General features: G+C 28.1%; 2 protein-coding genes across 5 annotated transcripts in view; both read right to left on the reverse strand.

The window, feature by feature from the left end:
* The window catches only part of EcR (Ecdysone receptor), a 261,963-nt gene that overhangs the window by 128,033 nt on the left and 110,689 nt on the right, over window positions 1-23,241 (reverse strand). The window lies entirely within an intron of this gene.
* Window positions 1-23,241, reverse strand: part of LOC106623456 (AAC-rich mRNA clone AAC11 protein) — a 47,625-nt gene that overhangs the window by 14,756 nt on the left and 9,628 nt on the right. Inside the window, exon 2 of one of the 3 annotated variants that reach the window (XM_070109040.1) lies at window positions 5,759-6,487. The exons of the other annotated variants lie outside the window; for them this stretch is intronic. Within the exon in view, the coding sequence (XP_069965141.1) occupies window positions 6,432-6,487 (56 nt within the window). The 3' untranslated portion in view covers window positions 5,759-6,431. Of the gene's footprint in view, window positions 1-5,758; window positions 6,488-23,241 lie in introns of those variants that run through there. 3 annotated transcript variants of the gene reach the window in all.

A 23,241-nucleotide genomic window follows, 5' to 3' on the forward strand; every position in this document is an offset into this window, starting at 1 on the left:
AGCCTCGAAAAGGTGTTTCTATTTATATTTGTATGTCAACTCTTTTGACTTCAACCTCCTTTTATGAGAATCTTTTGAAAACTATTGAAGAAACGAAAGTTGGGAACATTGGGCGTGTCCCGTGTTTTCTAGTAGTTTTCTCTTGACTAAGAGAAAATTCAATTAAGATTGTTTTTCTACATTTGTTGTTGTAATTTTTATTTAAAGTAGAAGTTTGAGGCTTATACTAAACATCTAACCTCATAAAGATGCTTATATTTCTATTTCTAGGCCAACGCTTCTACCTAAAGCTGGCTCTTATGCGATTCTTTTGACAAATATGCAGGAAACAAAAGTTGGGAACATTGGGAGAGTCCGGTGTTTTATAGTTTTTTTCTTTCTAGTAAGAGAAAATTCAATTCGAGCTCGTATTTCTACATTTTTTGTTGTAATTTCTGGTTTTTACTCTTTACTGAGGGAAAATTTAAGCTTCGCACAATTGTTCGTAAATAAAAAGAACAGACCTATATTTTTTGCGATTAACTGAAACGCTATATATATTTTTACTATGTACACTTCGGCGATAAATATTATATATTTTTACTTGCCAATCTCCCCCATTTAGATAAATGCTAAAATTTTACACACATCTGCATTCGATTAGCATATGACACCGTTATTTGAGGTTATTTTTAGAAATGAACGCAAATGTAAATTTAATGGGGAACAACTACAAAAATCAAGTAAGAACTGTAATAAAGAGAAATCGAAATCGCAGGCAAAAATTAAGGAAGCAATAAAAATTCAAAAAATTCAAAAAAGTGGCTAAATTAAAATGGAAATATTTATTTGTGTGCGTGTGTAAGAATGACTGATACAGAGCTTTCTTGAAATATTTTTGTAACTGCAGCCCAAAGGAATGCCTACAAAGCTCAACAAGTAACAAGAATGAGCACACGGTTGTATGGTGAAAAAAAACTTGAATCAAAAATGACAAAAAGTAACCAAATAGCGTACAAATTAAACTTCGGCACACGAGTAGAAGATGAAGCGAGAAGTCAACAAAGCATAAAGGCGAACAACCACCGACTCATGCGTATAGTAAATATTTAGTAAATATGTAAGTTTGTATGTATGTATGTATGTATAAACGTACATAAAGCACATAAAACGAAGACTCCACATAAACAACAATTTTTTGTAGGTCAGTCGGGTTGTGTGTACCTTTCCAATTTTGACCCTCTGACCAGCAAAACAACAAAAGATACCAACTCCAAGCTGTGATTCATGGAAGGCAAAGAACACGATAACCCAACAGCAGCAGCAGCAGCAGCCGCAGCAACAACAGCTGAGCAAAGACGATCTGCAGCTTGTAGATACAGTGGAATTCTTAAACACACACACATATATATATATATATATGTATATATATATACATGAGTTCAAAGTAACGAAATCCAACTCTTTCGCTCTGCAACTTGGTAAACAAACAGTTTTCAAAAAGAAGTGGAAAAAAACAAAGCAAACATACAAACGCATTGAATATCTGTACCAACTTTTTTGTGCAAGACTGTCGAAAGAAGTCACAGAACAGATTACAAAAACAACAACGCGTTGAGGTAAAATGTGTGAAATAGAGAATCAAACGCAGGAAGTAAACAAGCAACAAACAACAGATGTGTTGGACCCATGCCGGTGTAGCGCTTAGCTGCGAAAAAAAACATACAAAAACAAGAAAAAAACAATACAAAAACACTAACAACAAAGATTGCGTTGTTGTAGTGGCTTGCAGTGAAAATGGCGCTTTGTAGTCAGGCTGTTGCGTTGCCTAGAAAGAAATTAGGTCTAAAAACCAAAAAGTGAGGTGAAAGAAGTTTTGGCTAACGATCTAACCAACAAAAAAAAAGAAAAAAAAAAGCAAACACACACAAAAAGAAAGTGGTTACATGAGAAAGCCGGTAATGAGCTGCACAAACGCGGTGACGCATGTGTGGCAACTATGGCTGAGAGAAAGTGAAATCGCTGGCATGAAAATTGAGAGCTAATTGAGCGCTTATTAGGAGAGTACATAGTATAAGAATGTGTGTTTATTTATATAAACGTTATCTGCGCCTACAACGAAGTTAATATATATATATATATATATATTTTTTTTTTTTTATATATACCCTTTACAGATGCTTTTTTTAGAGCACAGAAGGGTATAAAAAGATTTTTTATTTGATTTGATTGGTAAGTTTGTATGGCAGGTATATGCTATAGTGGTCCGATCTGAATAAGATCTTCGAAGATTGTAACGCTGTATACGAATATAACCTGTGCTGAATTTTGTGAAGATAGCTTGTCAAATAAAAAAGTTTTCCATAGACGAACTGAATTTTGAACGGTCAGTTTGTATGGCAACTATATGCTATAGTGGTCCGATACAGCCGGTTCCGACAAATGAGCAGCTTATTGGGAGAAGGAAGAAGTGTGCAAAATTTCACGTCTCAAAGATACCAAAAGAACATGCCAGTTGATGAGTTATTGCGCGAAATTCAAAGTACTACACACGAACAATGTGTGCAAAAAGATGTGCAAACTTGCATAGTAACGTTAAAACAAAAACAGTACACCATTTTCACACATGCATGTAAATGCATTAATAAACAAGTTGCTGCATTGCAAAAAGAGAAATTTGACTTGCAATCGTGTAAAAAAATACTATAATTATAATAGCAAATGCTGCAGGCATAATAATGTGAACGGAAAATTAGCGAAAATAATTGACGAAGAAAAAGTAAATTTCCAATCGCAGCTATTAGGCCAGCCATGCGATTAAACAACAACAACAATGCAGATAGAAGCTGCGGATAGCGTTGCAGTTGCAAGCGCAAGCGCAAGTCAACTTTGTTATGCATAATTCATGAAGTTGTGCGAAATGCAGCTGCACAACAACAACAATCGTGCATAAGGTACAAAAGTAAGAAACAGCAACGCAATAAAGGTGTTAAAAAATGGTTTAAAAAAAAGAGAAATTTACAACCCAATAAGAATAACATTAGGGTGGCACACGTCAATAGACTACAGTTGTTAGCAAAAATATGTATGTAAATATTATATTAAAATAAAAATAATTATATTAAAATATGTTTGCAATAAAAAATAAATAATAGAAATATTAAATTTAAATAAAAAAAAATTATATTAAAATATATTTGCAATAAAAAATATTTAATAAAAAAATTATTTATTTAATTTTTTTCATGTTGTTTACGTTTGTGGTGTTTAAAATTCGCTAGCTAATTTCTTTCGTAACATCCTAAAAAAATTCGCGAGCTAATTTCTAGAGCACCACCCTAATATGCATATGTATGTATATGCATTTATTTACAAGAAAGTGACAACAAGTTCACTTATTTGGAACCGCAGCCACCACAAGCCACAGATGAATGCACAAAAATGCACACAACAACAAAAACCAGTTGCATTACACACTAAATTACAAACAATACATAAGTATATACATATAATATTTACATACACATACATACGTATGTATGTATAGGACGCTAGCTGCAGCTGTATTTGTGCTTTTACCGCAACAACTTTCCATAAATCGCTTGCAACAACACAACAACTTTATCTCACATTACGCTACGCCACTGAACTTGTACGCCATTCGATTTTATTTTTTCGCTTACTTTGCTGATTCCTCTTTCGCTTTCTTATACTACATACCGTACATAACTGGCTGGAAAAAATGAAAATTTTGCGTCATTTCCACGCGTGCATCGGCACTCGTGAAATACATATTTTTCACAAGCAGTCAAGCAAGTTGCGCGCGCATTTCGATTTCGATGAGCGTTTTGCCAGTTGTTTTGCTGGTTTTTCGTGCCGCAAGCTTTTATTGACTTTCTAGGTTAAGTTTAGTATGTCGAGTGGTATTTATGAGTTGCAAGAGAAATACAAACACAAAAACAAAACAACAAAAAATTATGTAGGATAAAAATTAAAAATTAAAAAAAGGAGAGTATACAAAGGATTCATTGTGTAAAATATATTTTACTCAAATAAATAACGCAGAGTAGTGTAAAAAATTTAAAAAATATATATAAAATATATAATATAAAAACTAATAATTACAAAACAATAAAACCATAAAAACCGAAATTATTTTTTGTTTGGCAAAATAATAAAAAAAATTACTTAAAAAAAACATTAATTATAAAGTCAAAAAATTATTTAAAAAAAAGTTTAATTTAAAATAATGTATTAATACATTTTTTGAATTTTAAAAAAAAGTAAAGTGAAATATCAAAAAAATATATACAAAGGTACACGAAATAAATGCAATATAATATAAAATATTATAAAAAATGTAATAAAAAGAAAAGAAAATTAATTTTACAAAAATTAATTTAAAAAACGAGTGAATTTAGTTTTTCTATTTTAAAATAAAAGTAAAGTCATATATTAATAAATATAAAATATTTCAAAAACAAATATTTATAAAAATAACACTAAAAAAATTTTTTTTAATAAAATTTTAATATTTTACCACTATATGTTAGTATAATTATTACTAATTTATTTACTAATATAAAATAAAATAAAAACAAAAATATGAAACATGAAACAGCAAATTAGTATTTTTTTTTTTGATAAATTGATTAAAAATAATGAATAAAAAAAATAAATCTTAAAATAAAAGCAAAGTAAAATAATAAAAAGATATATAGCAATAAATACAAAATATTTATAAAAAAAAACATTTAAAATAATTTTTTTCGGGTAATTGTTTATAAATATTTTTTCTATATATTAAAATACATTATTTTAATTAATTTTTTACAATCTCAACTGGAAACATATAATTTAAAAAAAAGTAAAAACAAAAACATAAAAAAACTAAAGAAATAATTCAAAAAATAAACAACACTAAAAAATAAAGCGAGAATCATTTATTATTTTATTTTTAGTTTTAAAATGAATGTTAATAAAATAATTAATATATATATATATAAGTATGTATATGCAATAAATATCAAATATTCTTTAAAAAAAACCAAAAAAAAAAGAAATAAAAAAAAAATTAAATTGTTTATTATTTATTAATATTTTTTTACTAATTTATATTTTAATGTAAAACACAATAAAAACAAATAATTAAATAAATAATAAAAATTACATAAAAAACCTTACAACAACAAAAACAATAGATATAAGTAATAAAAATTAAAAATAAAGGATTTATTTTTTCAATTAATTTTTTTACATTCTTAAAATGAAAGCAAAATAATAAAAAACTATATATATGAAATAAAAAATACCAAATTAAAAACAAATATTATTAAAAAAACATTTATAAAAAAATCAACATATTTTTTGCCATGTTTTTACTATTTGCGATATTGCGATAACCAAAAAGTATTTTCTTTTTAACTTAAAATTAAGGTAAAATACATAAAAATAGATATGTGGAGTAAGTATTTTTATTTTTAAATTTTTTTATAAATACATATTAAAATTAAAACATAAAAATATTTTTTTCAGGTTTTAAATAATTATTATATTGCGTTACTGCTCTCCAAAAAATGTATTTATTTATTTTTACAAATTTAAAATAAAAATAAATAGTAAAAAATATATATATGTATATACTGAAAAGCAATTAATTTAAAAAAATTCAAATTAAAACTCTAAACAAATTTTATTATGTTTTTTTTTTAATTTTTTAGATTTTTTAATGCGATATTTCTCTTATATACACTGAAATTTAAGTATTCTCTTATTTCTCATTAAATTGTTTTATGGTATAATGCCATCTATTTATCTATGTACTATACATACATATATGTAGGTTATCATCTGCTTCCTATTAGCAGAAAAGATTTTTTTCCTTCCCTGCAATGCTGAAGATTTATTGCTCCTATGCTGCAATTTGCCACACAATCAAAAACGGGAAACTGGATTATTAGGCTCACAAAGCTTGCCACTACAGCCTGTTTGTTTTCCTATGCGACTAGGCTATACAATCGTGTTGAAGCACAAAGCATTTTAACGTTTTGTAATCTTATTTTGCCTTAGCTTTGCCAGGCTCCAACAATCTCAACACACACGCCACCACCCTACCCTGCAACCACTTTGCTTGCTTGCCACATAATTTGTCTGCTGTCCAAGTATTTATTGTGTGGCGGCTGCGTAGCATCATATATACATATGCGCACATATTGTATGTAAATATGTGAGAGTGTGTGTGTGTCTATCAAATTTTTTTCGTGCCAAATTTCCATTCTTTGCGAACCGCCTTAAGCTGCCAACAACTGCCTTTGGCAGCAACAAAGTAACAGCAAAACAACAAAGTTGAGAAATACACAATAACGCATTACAATAACAACAGTAGCAAATATTTATGTATCAAATGCATTCCATGCCGACGTCACAACTGACATTGACAACGCCAAATGAGTTTATCCGGCGCCTTTGCAACACAATAAACCCACTGTGTGCCGCGGCTGGCTGCAGGCTGCATGCATTTGCATATAAAAGAGACAGAAATATAAATTTAAAAAAAAATTAATTTTTGCAACATTTTGTGCTATTGATACACATATTTAAATATGAACTCCTGCAAATTTTTTTGATGAATTTTTTTTTAACAAAAATGCAGAAAAGTTTGAATCATTACAAATTAATGGCGGCATACTCTAATTAAAGCTCTTTATAAAGCTTTTGAGCTCGTTAATAAGCATTTTCTTAGTATTTGATGTAAATTTTGTAAAATAATGAACATTTTTATTTAAAAAGGATTTTCAAAATTTTTCAAAAATTAAATTCAATTCTTCATTTTTTTTTGAGCTCGTGCACACGTATCTTTTTGTATTTAATGTGAATTTTGTAAAAAAAATATTATGTTTCAAAAAATATTTTCGAAAAGTTTCAAAAATTTAATATAATTTTTCAAAAGTTAAAAATGTATTCTAAATTCATTAAAAAATTGGAAATGTAATGTACATTTTGTTTCCAAAAAAATAATATCTTTATTTCAAAAATGATTTTCGGAAATTTTCAAAATTTTAACATAACGCTAAATTGTTCAAAACTTATAAATATATGCCAAATTTATTTACAAATATTAAATTTAATACAAATTTTGTTAAACAAAATTATCTTTCAAAAACGATTTTCAAAATTTAAAAAAAAATTTGAGGAATGGAAGCTTTTAAGCTCATTAAGCATCTATCTATTTCTTAATATTAAAAGTAAATTTCCTAAAAAATATTATTTTTATTTCAAAAATTATTTTCGAAAAATTTCAAATATTAAATATAAATATTCAAAAGTTATAATTATGTACTAAATTCATTAAAAATGATTTTAAGCAATATACAAAAGCATTAGAACTTTAACATATTCGCTTTCTGCTCTTACCGCTAATCAAACGCAACGAAAATAACAAACCTAATACACTTATTTCATTAAAGTATTGACCCAAAACTGTCAAAAACATTATAATACCTTATAACAAGAACATTTTTCATCTGCAAGCTAACATAATTAGAAAAAAACTATTTTTGTGTTACCCAAAAATCACACCATGAATTAATTACAGTTAATGCTAATTTTTTGCGAAAACCAATTTCATGGCCGCTAATTAAAATTCCACCATATAAATTTCAAAGACGATTTTTCAATAGACAGCTTAACACTTTTCAGAACGCTTTTCGAACGAATCAGAAAATTTCCATTTTAATGGATCATTATAACAGTGTTCGCATGACGCACAGCGCCTCTATAGCGCCTGGCACTTTTATCGCTCCCCGAATCGCTAGCACGTTCTACAAAATTATTTAATAGATTTATTGCTCCAAATAATATTGCGCTTTAATTGTTAATAGTCGCGGCTGTTTTGTTGTTGGCGTAAATTTAATTGATTTTGAAACACGAGCACGCTGATAGGCATCGGGCCGTTTTTGTCTGATGTCGGCGATTTATGCGGCGTCACTAATCTGCGCGAGCAGTGCTCGGGTATTTCTAAACTTCAGCTGTTTGGTTGACTGAAACATTGAGGGTGTTTTTGGCAATTAATAAATTTTTGAAGTTGTAATCAAATATGCAGAAAACGAAGTGGACAGAGAGTGTGGCACTTTAAGGGTACATATACATATATTATGTATTTAATGAAAATTTTAGATATAGAAAGTATTTGATTTGAAACTCAATACTAAGCTAGAAAAATTGAAAATTCAAATAATTACAATTTTTTACACGTCTTTTTTTCACAAGAAGCTGCTCATTTGGCGCAACGGCCGATATCGCATCACTATAGCTTCTAAAAGTTTTTATACGACAAACTTTTTTATTTGACAAGATATCTTTACGAAATTTGGCATCGATTATTATCTAAGGCAGCGCTATAACCTGCGAGCAATTTGTTTAGATCGGACCACTATAGCATATAGCTGCCATACAAACTGACCGCTCAAAATCAAGAAAAATTGCCTTTTATACCCTTTTATGCTATAAGAAATGTGCCTGTGAAGGTTATTATAGCTTCGGTGCAAGCGTAGTTAACGTTTATTTTTGTTTTTAATTTAATTCAACTATATACCTTTACCTACTCATATTTCTTCTACAAAATTCGATTTCAGTTGATTAAAATTACAACTTCACTGCAAGTTATTTGCTTTTGTAGGCCTTGAAATCTATCAATGCGCGCAGCTAAATCAACAATATTTATTAATCAAACCAAAACAACCGTTGACTGACTGCTTAGTAAGGTTAACCAACGGCTTACGCGTATATCAAATAACCAAAACAGAAAATCCCAAAGGTCATTACCACTACAAGTTGTCTGAACGAAAACAACAGAGCTTGAACCAATAAGAAACAAGCAATAATAATACATAAAAATAAACTATACAAACAACAAAACATAAAAAAACATTAATATATAGATAGAAATATACATATGCACAAAAATACATATATACTTATACATAAATTTACATAATGCCATAAAATATTCAAAACACACAATTTATGTGCCGAAACATTGCAATAAACCGCAAATATAAAAAATATAAAATATAAAATACTAAAAATAATATATATAATAAATATAAATAAATATAAAAAAAGTATTAAATTACCATGCAATGAAATTATATATAATATGGCATAAATATGTTAAATAAATAAAAATAAACCATAAAGAATGCAATAAAATAAAATTTCAAATGTGTTTCCCACACGCGCTCTGGTGACGCGTCGCCTTTTTTGGACAGGAAACTGGCAAAAGTGAAACATTACACACCACAAAGCGGCACGGCGCGGCACAGAGCAGCGCTAAAGCACAAAACCGAAATGCAACGTTGCGCTGTCACCCGCCGCGCTGCGTACTAACTGCACGCGCGATTTTTGGCGGCCAACCGCTTGCAGAATATGAATTTGCTGTTGTTTTCATTTCTTTTTCATTTAAATTTTTTGTTGTTGTTTTTATCTTTTGGATTTTTTAGAAACTGAAGGCTTTTTGTTTCGCGCTGCCATTGAAGACACGATTTTGCCTTTAAGATACCAGTTTTTGGCATGCCATCGACAACAACAATAAAACTTTTTCACTTTATTTGATCAAGTGATTAATTTGAAGTTGTGGCAATATGTAAGCGTTTGCCAGCAAAAAGTTTCATAAATTTGCTTTGTTGTTGGTTGTGTTTGCGAAATATGTACACATGTGCGACCCGCTGTCAGTAAACATATTTTATCACAATTTTTGGAATTTTATCAAACCAAACGGATGTCAGGAGTTGGGGAATATGCCTTAGCACCAAAGCAAAAAATGAGTTATTTGCAGAACAAAGCAACCGATATAGCGTAGGTAATATGAAAGCTATGTTTAAGCGTGCGAACGTATGCAAATTATGAAAGCTCCAAAAGCTTGCAGATGTCAGGGATAGTTACAGCAAATTACGAAAGCACTTCGTAAAAACCAGGAGTATGCAAGTAACGCAGCTTCAAGCTTCGTTTAATTTTGCGAGCATTTTGTGAAAGCTCCATGCACACTAGTGAATGTCAGCTTTTTGCCAAAAAAAAATTGTAATTCGCAGAAAATACCACCGCTGTGCATATTATAAAAGTTTCTTTTAAGCTTGCGAACAAATTACGATGGCACATTTAAAGCTTTTTGGCAAATTATATGCACTTCAATAAAAATCGATGCAAGTGAACAGCAGTTAGCTGGCAGCAAATTCCTGAAGAGCTTTTATTGAGCTTTTACATTAGTTTAGTTTTAGGAAAAAATGTATTTAAGCTTTTCTGCTAGAATTTTAATAAATTTTTTTTTATGAGAATTTTCACCACAAATCGATTTAACAAAAGCGGAAATGTGTTACAATAGTTTCACTTCACAATGAGCTTAAAAGTTTTAAACTTTAAAGCGATTGTAATAACCTTTCAAACCGCTATGGCATGGTCTGGTCTTTCAGAGCTTTCGTAAAAGCCTAAACTAGCTTTTGTACATAAACTCGAAACATAGAGCAATTTAAAGAAAAAATATATATTTAATATATATCAAGCACAGTTATTAAGAATCAGTAACTAATAAGTGGGAAGCGCTAGAACAGAGCTTTCATTTGTGCTTACACTAACTCTTCTTGATAAACTCGAAACTAAATACTACTTTCAAGTTATATCAGAACTAGTTACTACTCAGTGCTTCTGAAAATTTATCTCCAAAATGACGATTCGCAACTCAAAAACTCCGCCATGAATAACCCAAAAAATTACCAATTTTGAGTCTCCATATCAATCAATTTGTACACAAGAATTATGCGATAAAACCAATTTAAGCATTTACCTCATTTCCTTTTCCGGTACAAATGACCAGTTGAGAAATGAGTGTGCACGTAAAAAAAAATAATAAAAATAAAAATGTTTCGAAAATACATAAATGTCAATAAACGAAGGAGAAGCAGATAATTCAAACATCAAATCAAACAAAGATATCACGGCGGCAAAGAAGTTCAAGACACCAACATTGCAATAAAAATAAAAATAAATTAAATAAATTGAAAAAATTGGAGATAATAAAAACACATAAAAAACGCCGCCGCGCGTTCAAAAGAAAACAGTTAAAAATATATATTTACGATGTGCATAAAATATGACTGAAGCTCAATGAAATTCGAAGCAGTAGCAACACGAATTTCCGAATTTCGATAAAAGAAATCACGATTTGTGACTGCTGAGCGCTCGACATAAATAAAAAATCTGAATAATCGGTTGTATAGGATATACTTGTTATAGTTGCCCGAACTGGATAAATCCAACAAATAACGAGTACAATTTTGAATTACAACTGTATATTAAATCGCATGCAGATATTTCAAAAATTGTCGAAAAAAAATTTATAATTCCTCAAAGCTTAAATTCGTCTTGAAAGTCGCTAGCTCGAAGCCGATTTTAGACACATAGTTTCTTAAGCAAAGTTGTTCAGAATGAAGCGTAGAACATATTCTACAAATCGATCCGCTCTAATACATATACATACATACATATATACCACCTCAAGAATCTAACAAAGCTTTAACTCGCGCTCCTACCGAAGTCAGCGGTTGAAGCAATATTGGCCAGGGAATTTGAAAATACTCGTACATAAAATTGAAATTTGAAATAAATCAAAGCAAACAAAAAAACAAAAAACAACAGCAAAGCGCTTTTTGCCAAGCTCAGCTTTAATGCAAATGAAATACGAAAACTTGTAGGAAAACAATTTGAGCGCCCGATTCCGCGAAACATAGTGCGCCCCGGACTGGCGGTTGAATGACATTTGAGCAAAACGCACATAAAATAAAAATACAAAAAAAAAAATTTAAATACAAAAAAAAAAGTAAAAATATAAATGAAATTTAATAAAACTGTTTTTGATGCTTCCCTCTTTCATGTTTTCTTTTTTATATAAATTTTTTTTTTATTTTTTTAATTTTTTTATTTTTTTTTTTGAACGCATTTGCATAAAACTTGTGCGCTTTTTGTTTGTGCTTTCTACATATATTGCTTGTTGTTTTAATATATTAATTTATGTGAATTATATCACACACAAATGATTTTGTTAAAACTTTTAAGCAAGTTTGTGCAACTTTGTTTTTGAAATTCTGCTGTTTTTTATTCCAAATCGCTTTATAGTTTTTAGTTGTAGAACAGCGCATACTGATTCGAGGCGTATGATATTTTTATGTAAACCACTGACCGACCTTGATTCGTAAAAGGTTTAATTTTAATTAGACACACCGCAGATTGCACTGACCGAACGCTTATATAAAGCTTTTAAAGCGTCTTTAGTGTTGTTTCTGAGCTGATGTATTAGATATAAATAGGATTTGTCAAAAACAGGTTATCATTTCATAGCAATAAATATACATTTTAGAAATAACATTACCGGCAGTAAAAAAAATGTGTTGAGCAGACATTTTTTTAGCAGATTTCTGAGTGAGTAGCAAAGTTCAGAGAACGCATATTTGGCATTATTGCTTGGTAAAAGGTTTGCCTAGAACAATTGAAGCTGAAATAACAATTTAATAAAACACGACTTAAGGGAAAACATAATGGAATTTTAGAAGAAAGAGAGAAATCTCAATCAGTAACCCAAAAAAAGTCTAAACTGAAGCTTAAATATTGGTAAACGAAAAGTGATTAAAGGCCTAAAACGTTGCACGGTTGAAAGTTAAGTCACCAAGAAGAAATTTTTTCAGAAAACCTATAGCAAATAGTCGCGCTCTCATTTTGATGAAAGCTCTTTGGAAGTCGAGGTTGCTTTGAGGAATAAAATGGTAGACGTTTAGAAGAAAAATTACAGAGATGAAATTAGTTAAGAACATCTCTTGCAAATAGACGAGCTTTCACAGGTTTAAAAGTTCTTTTTGATGAAAGCTCTTCGAAAGTCGAAGTTGGTTTAAGGAGTTAAATGTTAAACATTTAGAGGAAAAATCACCGAAATGAAATTAGTTAAGAAAATATATAACAAATAGTGAAGTTTTAACAGGCTCAAAAGATCTTTTTGATGAAAGCTCTTTGAAAATCGAAGTTGCTTTAAGGAATAAAATGTTTGACATTTAGAAGAAAAATCACCGAAACGAAATTAGTTAAGAAAATCAATAACAAATAGACGAGCTTTCACTGGCTCAAAAGCTCCCTTCTTGCTAAAAGCTCTTCTAAAATCGAGAAGCTGTGAAAAATGCGCAGAACAACATTTTTGCAATGTAGATTACGATATGGTACAAATCTAGAATAATGCGCACAGAAATCCAAATCTATATGTATTTTAAAATAGTTTAAATGAACTTAAGTTATTGTAAGATTTTGAATTATACTGAGCAATTTTTAAGAGAAGTGAAATTATATTTTTTACTTATATGTTACAAAATCTTGGAGTTCCTAGTTTCGTTTAGCGTTAAATGAAGAAGAAATATATGAAAAAATTATATAAAATTTGCTTAGGAATTAAAATATCTATAAAAGCATAAATAGATTTAAGACAGTTTAATATATATGTACATAGACAAAACTAAATATATATGTATGTACATATAATATATAGTTACGGCATGTTAAATATACTTTAAGATAATAAATGAGCGCTCACACTGCTAATTTCTGCGCTTACTTTTGGTTCAAGTAAGCTGTGTCTACAAAAATAAAGCCGGTCTTCATTTAGTCGCTTCAAATTATGCAAGAAAATTTTATCAAAATTTTTCCCGTTTTGCATTTAAATACTACTACCTTGTAACTTAGTGCTACTTTTTTCCAAACATCAGCAAGACACCACCAACCAATACTTCAGCGTCTTGCAGCTAGCACAACTCGAAATATGTTGCGGTAGAGCACAGCTAATAAGAACACATTTCTTTTTTGAAAACACAAAAATTGACACACAAAAAATAATTAACTAAAAATAGCAAGAAATTTCAGGGAAAAAACACTCGAGTCAGACCAAATGCAAGCTGGCGGCAACAAATGGAAAGTATTTACATACATATGGTACATGTATGTATGTATTTGTGTAACTTTGTAGCAAATTAAAGGCAACGAAATTCAACACACACACACACACATACATACACGCAGGCATTAATGTTTGGAGACACACTGAGCCGAAATAGCTAACAACACTAGCGACCGGCAGGCAGCCAAGCAAGCGCATTTATTCTAAATGGTGTCAAACTAAAAATAAAATTTCCATTTCCAAATCTATGCGCAACGGCAATAACAACAACAACAACTATACATACTTAAAGACAGCATATCTGCAGGTTCTGTGCGTGTGTGTGTGTGTGTTTGGTTGTGTGTTTGCGCTCACCCAAATAGTCACACCATGCAAGTGAAGTATGACAATTTTTTTCGCTGCTCGTTCGTCTGACAAAACGAATTGAATAACAAGTAGCTGCCGTTTTAAAAAGCAGCGGAAGACGTGTATCAATAACAACAACAACAACGCAAATATATACATACATATAATAATTTCAAATATAAAAGAATGCAGGAAGCAGTTCTATACAGACATATATTTGTGCATATGTGTATGTGCATATGCATATATTTATTATAAATATATATACATAAGTATTGAAAACTGTATACATATGTGATCACCAACGAAGTGGCTAATTGAGCTGCAAAAAGGTTAAACATACGTAGATTTTTTAATAATTAAAAAAAAAAAATTATATTGATATTAATTTTGGAATGAAAATTTGAAATAAAATTTTTGATTTTTCAGTTTTTACACAAAGTTTATATTCAGAGTTGCGAAATTTGTAACTAAAAATTTTGGTTTAAATTTTCAATCAATTATAAGCTCGCAATTAAAAATGTAAACTTAAATTAAAAAATTAAAATTAAAAATAGAATTAAATTAAAGATAAAATAAAATTAAAATTAAAAATTAAATTAAAAATAAATTAAGTTTTAGATTAAAATTTTAAGATTAAATATTTTTTTTTAATTTTCTAAATTTTTTAAAAATAAATTACATTTTTTTTAATATTATTTTTTAAGTTTTTTTTAAATAGTTTTTAATGTTTTTTTTTTTGTTAATTATCTTTTAACTTGTTAATCCAGTATTAGAAGTTTGAAAGCTATTTTTATTTAAGAATTACAAAAATAAATAAATTTTTTAATTAAACATTTTTTTGCAACCCTGTTTATACACTATTTATTTATTAACGCTTTTTTCTACAATGACAGCATAGCTGTAAACTGACTTAATTCTATTTTTAAAAATTCATTATATCAATTTTCGTAAACAGCTTATTTAGCTGCTTAAGTACATTCGTACACAAACATACAAAAAAAAACACATTTCATATCTCGTGCTAATTACTCACATATTTCAATTATTTATTGGCAGCAAAAATTATGAAACGCTTCATTCAATTTGTGAGCAGTCAATAAATTCTCATTACAATAATTTAGGCTGCCACGAACGATCAACCCTAACCATTTGTGGAGGTATGAATTTTCAATTTCCAAAAAAGCAATAAGGCAGCCACACCAAAAAAAAAAAAAAAAACAACAACAAATCGAAGTTAACACCGCAAGCAGCCGTCAGCCGCCAGTCAGTGAAACCGTCCAGACACTGCGCAGCAATGCCAGCCAAATTAAGGCAAATTATATTGAAGTAAGAGAATTTATATAGAATTTATATGAAAGTGCAATATGAATGTCAGCTGAGCTAAGCATTTGAAGGGCAGCAACCGAAACGAACGCCGGTGGTTGGTAGCGACTCCAGCTTAGCAAATGCGCGCATATACATACATATTTATGTGCATATATATGTTTGTATGCAGATGTGTGTGTGTGAATGAGCGAGCAGATAATGCTGCAGAAAATGGAAGCGTGTTGTGCCCTTGCGTGTTTACTGACGGATTAGCTGATAGCATGAGAATCTATGCATGACTAACGTGTGTACATAGGTAGCATATATATTTATGTATTATATATGTATGTATGTATTTTTTTTTTGTACATTTATGTTGCGCTTGCGACGTTAATTGCACGTTAATCAAAACGAAATGCAACAAGAGTGTGTGAAGAAGCTAAATAAAAAATGACAGTCGAGTGTGGGGGACGAACAGATAGTAAATGCGAACGCGGAGGGCGATGTAAATGAATCACGTGACGCCGAAAACATGAAAGGAGTCACGTTAAGCAGCTAAAAGCGAGAATTCGTCGAATAATAAAAATTAAAATTATAATAATAATAAATATTTATATATACAATATATAGACTTGAAGTTATATGTATGTACATATAATATCTATTATTCTATTTAAAAAAAAAAATACGAATAAAAAATAAATATAAAAAAAAATTATAAATAAAAAAAATACTATAACTAAAAAACGCAGGAATTTTATTTTAAAAATGTTTAATATTTAAAATATATATTCAATAAAATATATATACGTACGAGTACACATAAAAAAATTTAAAAAAAAAATCAATTAATTAATAAATTTTTTGTTTTATATAACATAAAAATTATAAATTTATTACTCAAAGAAAATAAGTAAAATAAAGTAAAGAAAATTAACAAAAAAATTAATAAATTAAATTAATTTAGAAAAAAACAATTAATTATTATTGTTTTTTTTTTGTCTACAAATCATAATCATCATTTATAGATAACTAAAAATAAAAACAATATATGTATGTATAAAAAAATATAACAAAATTAATTGATTAATAAATAATTTTTTTTTTTATAAAATATGAAAATATATATTTGATACTCAGTGAAAATAAATTGAATAGAGTAGAGAAAAGTCAAACAATAAAAATAAACTAATTAAATAAATTAAGGAAAAATAAATTAAGTAAATCTTTTTTTTTTTTTTGCAAAAAACTCATAATCATTATTTATGTATTAAATTAATAAAATATTAATAAATTAAAATTAATTATATATGTATAATTATTAAATTAAATAAAAATTAATACAAAATTAAAAAATACTTTAACTAAAATGCAGAAGAAAAATATGTTTAAAATATTAATTGATAGTACAATAAAAAAAATATATTTTACAAACATATAAATATAAAACAAAAAATATGAAAACCAAAGTACGAATAAAAATAAATTAATTAAATTTTTTTCATAGAAATCATAATAATCATTTTTTATAAGAAAAAATAAAACATATATATAACAAAAAATTAAAATAAATAGATTAAAACATATATGAAAAAATAAAGTAAAACTAATTAAATAAACAATAATTTTTTTATGTAAAAAATTTAAATTATGTATTTATTACTCAATGAAAATAAATCAAATAACGTAGAGGAAAGTGAAACAACAAAAATATATTATTTAAAAATAATTTTAAAAAAAATTTATTTATAAATTTAAAAAAAAATTTATTTATAAATTAAAAAAAAAAAAAAATAAATAAATAAATACCAAATAAATAAAAATAATAAATCTATAATAAATAATTTTTTTTTTTTGAATAAAAATCATTATCAACCTTTGTATATTAATAAAAATAATGATATAAGAGGATAATCAAAATTAAATTACTTTTTTTTGTAAAAATAACATAAACATTTTTTTCATAGAAATTCACATATTTACTATTTAATAAAAATAAACTAAATATAAAAAAAAACTACTCCAACAATAACAATAAAAGTAATAAGAAAATAAAAGTTTGAATAAATTATTTAAAAATTTCAATATGACGTAAAAATTATAACTCAAAAAAATATATACATGTAGTGTATTAAGTATAAAGTAATTGTATCTAATTAAAAAAATGTATATGACAAAAAACTCAATATTTTATAGAAAATTGCATATGGCAAGCAATTCTAAAAAAGCTGTCTTCGATTTGGCAGAACTGAAAAGGGTTGGCGAATCGAACAAGCAACTGGCATAAATCAAATAAACTGGCGTAAATCAAATAGACTAACATATTTAAATAGAGTTCAAGCACCAATGCAACTGGTGAAGTTTGTTGTTGCTTCAACATTTAAATTCTTTCATAAGAAAGCAGCGCTCAAACTTGGCGAGTAGAGAGCAAAAGCAGCGCAGACAGCTCTATTTTTAAATCAGATATTTTACATTTCCAAATGCACTAAAAACGCATACATATGTATGTAAACACATACATAAATATGTATAAAATTTGATATATTATATTATGTGACAAGAACGCATCGTGCACCTGCACGACTTAAAAGGGTCATTGCATTTGTACAACGTGCCCCAAGAGACTTACAGTAAAGGGATTTTGTATTTTGAGACACAGACAAATACACACAAATAACGGCAAAATCCTTTATGAGCACACAATTCTGCACTTAAATACCTTTAAGGATACACGACAAACATTTGAAGGTATGTGTGTACATATGCCATATATGTGTAAATATGTATGTATATATGTAAATAATACTTTATTTTATTAATATTTTATTAACTGCGACCGTCTGCAGTGATTTTAGCCAACGACTCGTGCACAAAATGGAAAATCTCTTATGGAGTGAGCAGTGCAATAACAAACTAGTTAGTAAAAACTGGTCTAAAACTGTTTTTTTTTACCCATATCCAACTGGTTAGTAAAATACTGGTTTATAGCTAGATTTTTAGCACTGAAAATGTAGTGGTGGAGAAAATTTTAATAATGTATTAATTTTAAAAATTAAAATAGTTTTCCGAATTCGCTACATAACAAATAACTGTTAAAGTTTTGGCTGAAATCTGATCACTGACACTACGTAGAGCCACGTTCACTTAAAAAAAAATGCAGATTTTTGTATAATAAATATAGTTTAAAAAAACTAAAGACAAACGCTTTTAAAGAATATCGAACGAAAAAGTTGAAAATAATTTTAAAAATTAACTTAAAAAATAGTATAAAAAAATACTAGTATAATTGAGGAAAAGGCTTAGGGCGCTTTTTGCCATAATTTTCGTATATCGAACGCCCCACGCTACATAACAAATAACTGTTAAAGTTTTGGCTGAAATCTGACAACTGACACTACGTTGAGCCACGTTCTCTAAAAAAGTTGCAGTTTTTCACGATAATCGTTGCACTAGTTGCGTTTCATAACAGTTGTAAGTGGTTTACAACTAGTTCATTTCATTATTTTAATCTTAGGATTCAACTATTATATATACGTATATATGTTTGAATACTACTAAGTATTTATATATTAATGCATGGACACAAAGGAATGCTAACGCCACTATTTTTATGTGCATTTCTCTTTAGTTGGAAGTTAAGCTACTTAGCGGGAAAATTGACAGTGAAATACGAGGCGAAATAGGAAAGCTAAATTGACAGCTACTGTCAATGGCGGTAGATTATAAAGCGAATATTTTTGTGCAGCACACTTGCTGGTTTATATATAAATACAATTTCTTGCATATATATACATTTGTATTGTATATATGGTATATAAATATCTTGCATATACTTGTATATACATTTTTGTGCATACTCGTATATATAAATATATATATTATACATAATTATTGTGTATATGGTATATAAATATCTTGCATATATATAAATTTTTATGCATACTCGTATATATAAATACATATACATATATATGTATAGAAATCAACAATTACATATTGTTTGCTAATTGATAATAAAATGCAGTCAAATAGTCAAAGAAATCAGCTACAAATTAATTTTTCGAGCATACCATACAATGCCCAGTTGGAGCTAAAGAAATCACAGTTGTGCTACAATAGAGAGCGCAGACAGGCGGCGAAGTCGGCATGTTGCTTGTTTGCGAGCGAGATATACAAACAGCTTCAGTCGAGGGCTGCTGAGCATATGTAAATCCCTGATGTTGACGGTGTTGGTGGTGTATTTGCAGTCGTAAATCTGTGTTAGCAGCAGAAAAATACACAAAGTACAACAGAACAAAGACCAACAACAACAAAATAGTTTTCAAATAATCTTTATGCGGATTGAAAGATGGTAAGGAAGGTTGTAAGGCGAGAACCGTACATAACAAGCCGCTTTAGCAGGTAGCCAGCAGTGTAGAACAGGCTGCATTTGTGCAACATGCCACGGCAACGACAACAACAGATTGGAAACATATGTGACGAATGGCTGGCAGGTAGTGAAGATAGAGTAAAAGGAAGAAAGAAAAATATTTGAAAACGAGTAGATCAACTGCAGATTTTGCCATGCGTCAGTGAAGAGGAGAGTTTACATATGTATTTTGCTTCAAATAAATATGTACTGCGTTTTTAGAAATAGTTGTTTGATTTTTTCAGACTTTCTAAGAATACAAGAGTTTTGTGACGTCAGCGTGGCTACCTGCTAAATGCATTATATGGTACAAGGTAGCTACGTGATTTTGCACAGTCAACAAGGCTTATGGGATAGTAGGAGCAAGCAAAGTAGTGCGTAATAACTGGAAAAGTGTTATGGCAATAATAAAAACGAAAATAAGTGGCAATCAGAAGAATATTGTACGGTAAGCTGACACTTATAGACTGAAAAGCATTGTTATTAGCTAGAGTTTGGAAATAAATGTTTTAAATTGGAATTGCGATAGGTGAGTTTAATATAATTGCAAAAAATATTTTAGCTTGTAAAAAATATTATTGAACAAAAACAACTATACACGTGTTGAAAATAAAATTATATTAATTTTGTTTTACATTTTTTTCATATTTTAATATTAAATTTTTTTTTTAATTTTTTTTTTTAATTTTTTTATTTTATTTTTTTTTTTAAATTTTTTTTTTTCATTTTTGAAAATAAAATTACATTAATTTTGTTTTACATTTTTTTCATATTTTAATATTTAATTTTTTTTAATATTTATCTTTTTTAAATTTTTTTTTTTTTTTATTTTTGGTTTCAATATTTTAGTTTTTTATTTTTATTATTTTAATAATTTTTAATGAAAATTTTTATTAATTTTTTTTTAATATTTTTTTTTGAGTTTTTTTTATAATTTTTTTATACAACAATTAACTTTTTTAATTTTTTGTTAATTTTTGGTGAGTTCTTTTAAATTTTCCTAATTTTTTCAAATTTTTTTCATCCTACATCGATACTACCGATAATTTAAATTTAAAAACACCTTATTTTTTTATTGTTTTATTTATTGTATTAAAAAAATGTTTGCTTCCCACACCGATGCGATAAATATTCAATATAAACTTCCAACAAAGCTCACCTTAAGCTAACAGAAAAACTTGTAACCAAAAGCCATTATAAGCCGCATGTAAGGATTCAATGTCAACCCACTCATAATTTCGCGCTTTTCTGCTAGAGAAAATAATTTCCAATTTAATATTTTCAAAACATATTTTTATGGCTTACGACAGTGCAAAGCTCCAAAGAGTCTTTGAAGCTGTTAAATTGCAAATAAATTTGCGCCATCACAATGTGCCGCTAGATGTATATTTAGAAATGAAAAAATCAATAGAAGTTCGCATTTTTCTTTCAATGACCATGGCGTCACGAAATGGAGAAAAACATTCATGTGCACGAAGTTAATAGTCCATTTGGTTGGGAAATTGAATGGTTTTCCAATTTAAATGGCATATTTATACATGATTTTTTTATTTATTTTCTTGCTTAATGCTTTTTGGTTAAAAGAAATAGCGGGTGGTGACATATGCGCCAGAAAAGCGACTGGAAGTATTTGCGCGAGTACAGCAAAAATGCTTCGAAAGATACAAAAGAAAATAGAAAATTTATGCACAGTGTGTCGGACAACTTAATAACACAAGTGAGACCTTGCTAAAATAAATCAACGCAATATAAAAAAATTATGGCAATATTAAAATGAAAATTTTTGAAAATTGAGAAATTAAAATTCTGGCAAAAATAAATATTCAAATTATGGCAAAATAAGAAATGAAAATTATGGCCATATTAGAAATTAAAATTATGCTAAAATTATAAAAAATTTAAAAATGAATATACTGGCCAAATTAGATATAAAAATTATGGCAAATGTAGAAATGAAAATTATGGGAAAATTGAAATGAAAATTATAACATAAAAAGTATAACAAAATTGGATATGAAAATTTCGACAAAATTATAACTGAAAATTATGGCAAAATTTGAAAAGAAAACTACGGCAACATGAGAACTTAAATCATGGTAAAATTACAGTTAAATTTGTGACATAATTAGAAATAAAAATTATGGCAAAAGTGGAAATGAAAATTATGGGAAAATTAAGAAATAAAAATTATAACAAAATTAAAAAGAAAAATTTTACAACATTCAAAATGACAACTTCTTCAAGCAAACAAAAAACATATATTAACAATTTACAATTTCAACTATTGATAATTTTTGAAGAACAATTTTCAATATGTATTTTAATCGATTTCAAGAGCGCCCACACGAAAAACAAATTTATTACGAAAATATATTATATATATTAGAAATTGATTTCAAAATATTATATATAAATATATTTATTTTTCGAAATGTTAAAGTACTAGCATATATATATGTATTGAAATTTAATTCTACAAAAAGTTTTTTTCTTTTTTGTAAATTAACTTTTCAAAAACTATCCATTTATTTGAATATTTAATTGTGTTTCTGACGCATGAATATTTTTGACAAATTGTCAAATTTTATAATTTGTAATTCTTCTATAATTTCTCATATGTGAGACTAGTTTACAGATCACCCTCGATAACAACATTTCAGAGAACCTACACGCATTATTTAAAACAACTGAATTTTAAAAATATTCGTTTCATTTACATAGTGTGCCCTGACAACTTCAACTCAACAGAACTATTTTTCGCAATACAAATCAATGTCTTTTTTAATAGAGTCATATATACATACATATATATATGTATGATATATATACATATGTATATATACATATATTAGTACAATATGAAAGCGTATGTAAATAAACCATTTTACACAGCTGTCATAGTGACAGCGGCAAATATGCAAATTTTTCCTAACAATTTATGGACACACAAAAACAAGAAGCCAGTGACAGAAAGTTTAGAAAATGTCGAAGAAGAACGTAACAGTATAATTATTTGCGTATATATGCGCATATGGAATTGGAAAAAGCAAATACAAAAAAAGTTAAAAGACACGCTGGGTTTAAATTTATGCTTTGTTGCAGGCTGATAACTAGCAAAATTGTATGGGTTTTGGGTGTTACTTAGTTGCGGCATAGTTTATGGCATTTTTGACAGAGATTTATGCAAAGATTTCGCTATAAAATTGGATTTTGTTGGGCG

Source organism: Bactrocera oleae, chromosome 4, assembly GCF_042242935.1.
Source record: "Bactrocera oleae isolate idBacOlea1 chromosome 4, idBacOlea1, whole genome shotgun sequence".
NCBI lineage: Eukaryota > Metazoa > Arthropoda > Insecta > Diptera > Tephritidae > Bactrocera > Bactrocera oleae.